Source organism: Tupaia chinensis, unplaced genomic scaffold (assembly GCF_000334495.1).
Source record: "Tupaia chinensis unplaced genomic scaffold, TupChi_1.0 Scaffold000387_1, whole genome shotgun sequence".
Classification (NCBI taxonomy): domain Eukaryota; kingdom Metazoa; phylum Chordata; class Mammalia; order Scandentia; family Tupaiidae; genus Tupaia; species Tupaia belangeri.
In genome coordinates this window covers 134,722-143,909 of record NW_006159889.1, presented here as the reverse complement: position 1 = coordinate 143,909, position 9,188 = coordinate 134,722, and the positions used below count along the sequence as shown (strand labels likewise).

Below are 9,188 nucleotides of genomic sequence, written 5' to 3'. Positions count from 1 at the left end.
CAGCCAGCCCCGGCCCAGCCTCATGTGGCCCCTCTGCTCCCTCTGGTCTCAGACAGACCCCACCGTACACATTGCCTGGTCTAGCCTGCTCTGTTCTGATGCACACTGCTCCCAGGTCCCCAAGACCCCTCTCCCCAATACTCTAGTGCCGGCCCAATCTCTCCGCGTCTGGCCTCAGAGCCTTGCCCCAAAGTTCTCCCCGATGGCAACTCCGGTTTTACCTACTGCAAACTGGAATTCCCTTTCCGCTCTGTCCTAAAGTCAGAGGACAGAACCCCCAAGGGTCAGATTGGCCTTGCAAAAGCCAGTCTGTCATCTCAGGGCTGATGCTTGGGGTAGGGAGTATGAGAATTTTAGGTCATTTGAATCAAGTTTCTTAAAGGGGTTTCCCAGGGCAAGAGGGAGGACCACTCTTCCCAGCCCCTCCTTCTCTACCCCCACCCAGGATGGGACAGAGGGTAGGGGTACCCGTTTGGGTCATGGCTCCGCCCCCAGCCCTAGGGAGCTGGGCAAGAGCTTTGCTGGGGACCCTGCCCTGGCTTAGGCAGCTGCTGTGGGCGGGCCCCTGGCCTTTCCCAGCTCTTGGGCCTCCCCCTGCATTCTGGAGCACAGAGCCGCTGCCTCTCTGCTGCAGCCCGCCACCTCTCCTTCTCTGCCCGCGACCACTGGCACTCTCTCCGGGCTGCTCCTCTGGCTTGGCCATGACTGCAGAGCCCCCCAAGGCCCTGGCTCAGCTCTGAGCCCTGGGACCCTCGGTCGCCTCCCCTGGGACATGGCCAACTCGGGCCTCCAGCTCCTGGGCTACTTCCTGGCCCTGGGCGGCTGGGTGGGCATCATCGCCAGCACAGCCCTGCCACAGTGGAAGCAGTCCTCCTACGCGGGCGACGCCATCATCACTGCCGTGGGCCTCTACGAAGGGCTGTGGATGTCCTGCGCCTCCCAGAGCACCGGCCAGGTGCAGTGCAAGCTCTATGACTCGCTGCTCGCCCTGGACGGTAGGCCCAGCGCGGTGGGGCTCAGGGAGGTGGGGCGAGGGTGAGCTGGAGCCAGCCGGAGCCAGCTCTCCCCGCTGATGGTCCTCAGAGCTGGGCTCCATATTCCAGCCCCATCCTCCACGACCACCCCATGCAAGTCCACGAATCCAGGCCAGTCTGCTGCCCTCGGGAGGCAGGGACTCTGGCGTCTCCCAGTGGTGGGTCCAGGTCCCAACTCTGGGTCCCAGCTCTGCCACTATAACCTTGAAGGAGCCACCAAACCTCTTGTGCCTGTGTCCTCATCTGTAAAGGGGAATAAGATCCCTACTATGGGACAGGGAGGGTCGAGGAACTGAGTGCCTGGCACTGGTGAGGCTCGGTAAGACCCTTCCCTCCTCTTCTCCCCAGACTGCACACACACACACACGGCAAGCTTTCAGGGCACGGGTGCGCCAGCACGCATGGCACACAGCCCCTCTTTTGCGGTGTGGAGCTGAGATTGCAAGCTGGCAAGCGAGCAGGCCCCATGCAACTCTAACCCTCAGAGACCCAGCCCGAGGCGGCGCTGGGGCTCAGGACTGGCCTCGGCACCCACAGAGAGGCAGGCGTGGGGGCACTGCGGGTGACCCAGGGCAGAGAAGGCGACCAGTCAGAACAGCTGACAAGCAGGGGCTGCTGCTGGGGCCAGGCTGCACTGAGACACACTCAGCTCTTCCTTCTGCACCGCTTGGGAGGCTGGGCCAGGCCCAAGGGGGAGTCTGGGCCAGAAAGCAGCAGGAGAGTGAATTCGAACTACCCTATCAACATGCACCACCCTGAAGAATCCACAAGAGGGAGTGGAAAACAGGGCTAGTGGCGAAGGGGACCCTCACCCCACATCTCACTGGCCCTCACCTGCCAGCAGGGGTTTGGTCTCAGTCCAACTCCTGCTCAGGCCCCTCCCACTGAGGACCAGCCCCACCCTTGCCGCCCGCTCAGTGCCACCCGCCCTGCCCCACCCCAGGTCACATCCAGTCTGCGCGAGCCCTGATGGTGGTGGCCGTGCTCCTGGGCTTTGTGGCCATGGTCCTCAGCGTTGTGGGCATGAAGTGCACACGGGTTGGAGACAGCAACCCCATCGCCAAAGGCCGTGTTGCTATCTTTGGGGGTGCCTTGTTCCTCTTGGCAGGTAAGTGCCCGACTCCTGCTCTGCTGTCTTGGCCAGCCCTGGTGGCCATGGGGAGCAGAGCTGAGCAGCCCTGGCTTTGTTCTTAGGCCTCTGCACATTGACTGCTGTCTCCTGGTATGCCACCCTGGTGACCCAGGAGTTCTTCAACCCGAGCACACCTGTCAATGCCAGGTGAGTGCCTAGCTGCTGTCTGAGCTCTGGAGTGGGAAGCCAGGCAGGGGGTGCCTAGGCCCTCCGAAGGGACAGGAGGCCCTCTAAGGACACCCGAGTGCAGCAAAGACTCTCCGGGAGCCAAGTGCCCAGGCTGGGGTTCAGATCCTGCTCAGCACATACTGATGGGGGACCTGGACAAGTGGCTTAACTTTTCTACGCCTGGTCTCCTCCCTATAAGTGGAGCTGGGACCCGAGGACCAGCTCGTGCATGGCTGCAAGGGTTCAACCAGGTGATGGGGCAAGCAGTTTGGCGAGGTGCCTGGGCCCAAGAGTGCTCTGTAAACCTGGGCTGTTTCTATTTCTACCGGTGGCATCAGGGCCTAGGGGGCTTCTGGAGGGAGGCAGCTGTTATTTGGGGCTGGGGCATGAGGCTGGAGAACAAGGGCAGATGGTGCAGGGCTTGGCAGCTGGAGGAGGGGTTTGCTCCCCGTCCAGGAGGAGGGCAGCTATGGTCACTCGTACTGTACAGAACGTGGGGAGGGGCCAATCAGTATGGTGGTAGTTGTGTCTCTAGCACAGGACTGGGGCCAGGGAGGTGGCAGTGAAAAGCAGGTTCAGAGATTTCTAGGAGCTAGAATGGCTGAGGGCTCCTCTGGGCTCCTCCTGACGGCTCAGCCCAGCTAGGAGCAGAAAATAGGACAGCCTCAACCTCAGACGGTCAACAGCTTTTGGGCCCTGGAGTAGAGGAAAGATGAAAAAAGATGCCTGGGCTGAAGCAGTTGGGAGGGCTCCCTGGAGGAGGCAGTGTTGGAGAGGGAGGACAAAGAGGAGACCTCAGGCATAAGGCTCGTTCCCCAGGGCAGCTGCAGCACAAAAGCCTGCCAAAGCGAGGTCCAGCTCAAGGTACCAGCTGGGACTCGGCCCTCCATTCCTTAGCAGTCCCCAAAGTCGCCTGGGTTCCAGGCCCCATCCTGGGCTTCAGGACACAGAGGAACCCCATGTTCTGTCTCCTGAGAGTGCCCCCCAGGGAGCCAGACAAGCAGGGACTGAAGGACCAGCTGGTGAGAGCATGGCAGGGTCAGCACAGAGGGAGCAGACATCGGGGTGTGTGAGAAGGAAAGCAAGAGGCCTTCTAATGGGGCCCTGAGGCAGAGAAGGAGCTGGGGAGGTGGAGAGACACAGGGGTGGGAGGGGGGTGAGGGACAGAGGCAGGACAGTCCAGAAGGGGGTGTATTGTGCAAAGGCATGGAGCTGGACCCAGGAGAGGGGCATGCTGGCCAGTAGGGCCTGGGTGTGGAGAACCCACGTGTCAGGCAGAGTGTGGCCTTCTCCAGGGGTCCCGGGGAGCCAGGTGGAGTGTGGCCAGGTCCTCCATAGGGGCAGGAGGCCCTCAGAGGACACCCAGGTGCAGCAAAGACTCTCTGGGAGCCAAGTGCCCAGGCTGGGGTTCAGACCCTGCTCGGCACATACTGACGGGGTACCAGGGCAAGTGGCTTAACCTCATATGCCTGGTTTGTTCCCCGGAAAGTGGAGCTGGAACCCAAGGGCCAGCTCATGCGTGCATGGCTGTGCGGGTTCAACCGGGTGATGGGGTGAGGGATTAAGCGGGCTGCCTGGGCCCCCTAGCGTGCTCCCTGGGAAGCAGCCTGGGAGGACAGAGAAAGAAGGCAGGATTGCTCCAGCCCTCCGGTGCTCCCGCCACTGGCCGGATGAGGAAATGAGCTCAGGTTGGCTGAGAGTAGGAGCTGGAGGCTCCGAGCCCAGTGTGCCTGGTAACCCCATGTGGTGTTGATATGCTGGGGAAGGAAGGATGAGCACCACCCCAGTTTATCGAGGGAGATGGAGGAGGCTGTTAAGACTCCACCTCCTTCCTGAGAGGGCCGGGAGATGCAGCACCTGGGACCCAGCAGGGCATCACACAGGTCCCCCTCCTTGCAGGTACGAGTTTGGCCCAGCCCTGTTTGTGGGCTGGGCCTCCGCAGGCCTGGCCATGCTGGGAGGCTCATTCCTCTGCTGCACATGCCCGGAGCCGGAGAGGACCAACAGCAGCCCACAGCCCTACCGACCTGGGCCCTCGGCTGCTGCCCGAGAGTACGTCTGAGTCCTGCCCATGCTCCTGCCCAGTGGCCCCCTTGCCCAGCAGCCCCTGCAGCACCCTGGGCAGGGCCAGGAGGGCACAGCACGTCCCTGGAGCAAGCTCGGTGTGGGGCTCTGAGCAGCTTGTCCTCAGCACAGGCATTCCCCCACGCTGGCACCTGAGACCTGAACCCAGACACTCAGACAAGCAGGTGTCCTGCCCACGTACACACGCAGGCTCCAGAGCCAGGCTCCACCCTGCTGCACCGCTCCTGGCTGGTGTGCTCCCCTGTGGGCAGCCCTCACACACCAGCCCAGCTGCAGTCCCTCCTGCCCACTTATTTACAGAGGGTTACGTGAGCATCTACTATGTTTGGGCCCTGGGGACACATCAGTGATAGAGACAGACTTTTATGCCCAGTACCCTGGGGTGGGAGAGCCCTCCCTGGTCCCACGGGCTCTTGTGCTGGGATGACGAATGTGTCCACGTCACACATGAGGAAACTGAGGTTCAGGTGTCAGGGTTTTCAGTGCACCCCGCACTGCTTGGACACCCACCCAGATTGCTAGGTTAGACCATGACCCCGCGCCCTGGGGCAGGCCGGGCAGGGCTGCTGAGAGGGCCGAGCCTGGCAGCACTGGCCAGGCCTGTGTCTGGCCCGAGCTCCACAGCCCCTGCCCACCCCACTTCCGTTCATACCACTAACCAGCTCTCTCTCTTTTGACTTTCAGACCACTTGTTAAATTGCCCGCCTCTGCCAAGGGCCCCCTGGGCGTGTAATGTCCAGGTCCCCAGCCAGGCTCTGTCCCCCTGCCACACCTAGATTGTGCGTTTGGTAGTTTTTGAAGAGAAGTGAATATCCATCCCCAGGTGGTGTCAAATGGTCTGTCCCTGAGGGGAGGGGCATCGCTGGGGTGGGACCTGGACATGAGAGGACCAGAGAGGTCAGAGCTGACCCCTGGGGCCCTTGAGCGAAAAAATGGGGAGACAGAGGTCCAGGGTAGCTTGCATGCGCATCTGAGGCTGAGCAGCAGGAGCAGGGCTCCTACCCTGCCTGGTAACCTCCCTGCTGACTTTGGGCTCAGCACCAGGACCTCCAAGCTGAGAGGCCCCACCTATCCCGGAACCTGATCCTGCACTGAGAGTGGGTCTCCAAGGTCAGGGGCCCCTGGTGTAGAGACCACAGGTAACAGCCCTGCTCTGCTTCTGCAGTCTGCTGCAGGGAGCTGTCCTTTAAAAAAAGACAGTCCCAGGACCAGCAGTTGGCATAATGGCTATGTCACTGGACTCCCATGTAGTTGACCGTGGTTTGAGTCTCAGACCCAGTGGTTTAAACTCACGCCGGGCACATGTGCATGTGTGCTCAAGATTCCGAGAGGAGAACAAAGAAGGGATTGCAGCATGGCCAACCCCCCAGAGGGTGATTTCTCGCTTTCTGTCTCTCTGTCTTTGTCTTTCTGGTGAGTGCTCACGCCCTATAGCAAAAACCTCTCCAAAAAAAAAAAAAAAAAGACAGTCCCTGAGACCCTCCAGCTGGTTGCTGGGGTGAGAGTCAGGTAAGGGGACACTGTGTAGGACAAGACAATTTGGGGAGGCCCCTGGAGGCATTAGGACTGTCCTGCATGGTTGGAAGCCCCCAGCATTGCTCCCACCCCTTCCTGCTTCACCCCACCACTCCTCCTCTCCAGGTCTGCTGAGATCCCAGCTATGTTCTTGTCCTGGAACCAGAATTGGGAGGGGCAGCCTGACTGGCTGAGCTCCACAGCACCCAGAGGCGCAGTCAGGGCTTTGGGTCTCGATACCATTTACCCCCGCCCCTCCCTGCCCATGTAAAAAGGGGAAAGAAGGCCTTAGGAAAAACCAACCCAGCCCAGCCCCAAGGCGGGGGTCCTTTGTCCCTAGTCTCTCCCAACCAGGGTGCGCCGGGCCCTCCCCTCATGCTCTAGCCTCTCCCACTCTACACACTCTCCCTGGGCCCTGAGTCTCTGTCTGGCCACTGTCCTCTCTCTGTCCCGCCTACATGACAGCCTTGGGGAGGGAGTGGTCCGTACCTGTCCCTCTTCCCCTACTGGCCGTGCACCCTCCTCTGCCAGCTCCATTCTGGCTTGTGACCACACTGCCCACCAAGTCACCAGACTCCAAGGACACAGCTCAGCTTTCCCCTGAGCTTGACTCTGAGATGTGAATGACCAAAACCAAGTCCACAGTGGCTGCCGGGCACACGCTGCTGCGGAGAGGAGTGGGAGGAGAGACGCCATCCGCCATCTGCCATCCGCAGCTAGCCCGGGCGGCAGCTGCTGCTGCGCATGCTCGGGGCCTGGGAGCCAGACCGGGTGACCACCTGAACCTGAACACTGAGGGCTTGCCAGGTCCTGCCCCTCAAATTATGAATGAGAACTACAAGGGTCTCCCTGGGTGCCCAGAGCTGCAATGCAGTTCTCGCCCCTGGCTGTACATTTGAGTCCCCTAGAAGGCTCCACCCCAGACGTCCGGCCCTTGGCATTTCTGTACTCCTGGGGCAGCACCAAGGGCCTACAGCTCAGACCCTCTGAGGGGTCTGCAGGGACAGAAAGGAGCTCACAGGAAGAGGCGAGGCCGGCGAAGACCTGGAGGAACGCCATCTCACTCCTGCCCTTCCTGGGACTGGGCGAGTGTGTGAGGCCCGCACACTTCCAATCAGTACCCCTTCTGCCAAAACACTTCTGAGTTTGAATCCTGTCACACAAGCCAAGAGGCCAACACACAGAATCTGGGACCTGAAAACCGGGCATCGCACTGAGGGTTCCTGCTCTGCAGCCCTGGCCGAGCCCAGACGGGCCTTGCTTCTACCCCAGGTAGGGGAATTTGGCAGTCTTGGTTCTCAGATAAGAAGCAGCAGGCCAGGGAACCACACACTGTCTCCTGAGGCTCAGGGAGCTTGGGACTTGGTGGGGAATATCTGGATGGAACGCACCAGCTACTTCTTGTGGGCTTCAGGGGCAGGCTGCGAGAGGCAAGTTCGCCCGTGAACGGTCCCTGTGTCCCATGCAGACGGGGACCTGGCAGCAGAGTGGGAGTGAGCTGCAGTCTGTCCCTTGATAAAGGAAGCTCTTTCTGCCTGCAGCGAGGGATTGCAGAGGTGGAAGCTCAGATAACCACACACCTCACTGAGGTACACAACCAACCAGTGCACTGAAAATGTACGATCCTGGTGACGGACCAGAGAGATCTGGGAGAAATGGAGGAGTTTGAAGCTAAAAGTTTGGGAAGCCCAAGCCCACAGGTCTCTCCTGAGGCGACCTCATTCTAATGTGTCCATCAAGGTCACCTGGGCTGCCAACCAGAGACAGAGCCAGTTTTCCAGGCCTCATGGCTGGGCTGTTGGCTGGCCTAGCCTCAAGGCTAAAGGACTGGGCAGAGGCCCAGGGGCAGAGAATACAGCTGGCAGGCCATCGAATGTGATTTGAGGAGAAGCAGCTAGGTGATCAGTTCCTAAGGAAGGCCCCAGACCCAAGTAGCACAGTAACGAAAGGTGCTCAGCCCTGAGGAGTGACCCGGGTCACTGGAGAAGTGATCAGGAAACTCACCTGCTGCCTGGAGGAAACTCAAATACACGCCCGGAGAGTGTGGCGGAGGGACTGACTCCTGGATGATTTCAAGGAATTACTGGTCATTTTTTGTTTATGTGTTCTGTTAAAGTTTTGTGTTAATAACACGGTGGGTCTTTTTTTTTTATCCCTTTCTGGTAGAGGTGCACACTGAAATGATTTAATGGCTGGATTTACTTTAAAACATACTAGAAACGGGGCCATCCCGTAACACGGTGGTTAAGGGAGCTAGAATCCACATGGCCAACTGTGGTTTGAACTTTGGCCCTATAGCTTGAAAAACATGCCAGGCACATGTACGTGCATGCCCCAAATCCCGATAGGCAGGAGAAGAGGAGGGGGGCTGTGACGTGACCATGCTCTGTCAGGGATGCGCTCGCTCGCTTGCTCTCTCCCTCTCTCGCTGGTGAGCGCGTGCACCCTCTAGCAATTACAAAAAAAAAAAATTAAAATAAAGAAGTTCAGAGACGGGGAAAGTTATATAAAATAAGAGTGTAAATATCAGTGGCACTTAGGGGTTCTCTCTTCTGTTAGTAAGTTTGCAAATAAAAATAAACGGTTAAAAAAGACCTCAAAGGCTTGCCGGTTGTGTGACTTACAGGGCTCCTCCTGGCCAGGAGAATAAGCACGATGAACACTAGAGACTTGCCCCTGCACAGTCCTTAGTCTGCAGCACTCGTCACCCAGAAACTCGGAAGAAATGCAGAATCTGAGCCAGAGAGTGGTGCAGCAAACACAATTGGGAAGGTCCCGGGTTCATGTCCTGAGGCCTCCCTGTACATACATGTTGGGTGAACGCACAGGTGTCAACGATTCAAACTGCAAAACCTTTCTGGGGGTTCCTGCCCTTCTTTCTCTCTGAAGAAATAAAGTTAAAAGAAAAAAATGCGGACTCTCAGGCCCTACCCAGTGAATCAGACATGACACTTGAACATCTCCAGACAATTCCTAGACACTGACGCTTAAGAAGCACTCTCTAGGCTAGTGACAGGTGTGCTGCTTGTCCTTTTTTAAATGAGAATTTCAGCTGAGCTTATCCTGTTTCCTTTCACCATCTGTCTATTAGACATTTTTTTTATTAATTTAATTTTATTTATTCATTCATTTATTTTGGCCAGAGAGAGAGAGGGAGGGAGAAGGTGAGAAAGCAAGCCATTAGGTCCAGGACTCGAAACACTGTCGGCCATGTGGGAGTGTCCAGCACCTTAACTGCCATGCCACCTGCTGGT

At 58.5% G+C, this 9,188-nt stretch overlaps 1 protein-coding gene and 1 long non-coding RNA gene across 2 annotated transcripts in view; both read left to right on the top strand.

The window, feature by feature from the left end:
- Positions 1-570: 570 nt before the first annotated feature.
- CLDN19 (claudin 19) lies at positions 571-5,664 on the top strand. The gene is made up of 5 exons (XM_006153718.3): positions 571-995; positions 1,978-2,142; positions 2,229-2,313; positions 4,234-4,386; positions 5,104-5,664. Exons 1-5 carry the CDS (start codon positions 773-775, stop codon positions 5,150-5,152), a joined length of 675 nt encoding a protein of 224 aa, XP_006153780.1. The 5' UTR covers positions 571-772; the 3' UTR covers positions 5,153-5,664.
- A 565-nt stretch (positions 5,665-6,229) lies between these two features.
- Positions 6,230-9,188, top strand: part of LOC106735430 (uncharacterized) — a 4,373-nt gene continuing 1,414 nt past the window's right edge. The window contains exon 1 of the long non-coding RNA XR_001370759.1: positions 6,230-7,206. This is a non-coding gene — a long non-coding RNA (uncharacterized LOC106735430). The remainder of the gene's footprint in view (positions 7,207-9,188) is intronic.

Coding starts and splice junctions, on each gene's coding strand:
- CLDN19 (XM_006153718.3), top strand. CDS start 773: ATGGCCAACTCGGGCCTCCAGCTCCTGGGCTACTTCCTGGCCCTGGGC. Junction 2,143..2,228: donor TGCCTTGTTCCTCTTGGCAG/GTAAGTGCCCGA, acceptor CTTTGTTCTTAG/GCCTCTGCACATTGACTGCT. Junction 2,314..4,233: donor AGCACACCTGTCAATGCCAG/GTGAGTGCCTAG, acceptor CCCTCCTTGCAG/GTACGAGTTTGGCCCAGCCC.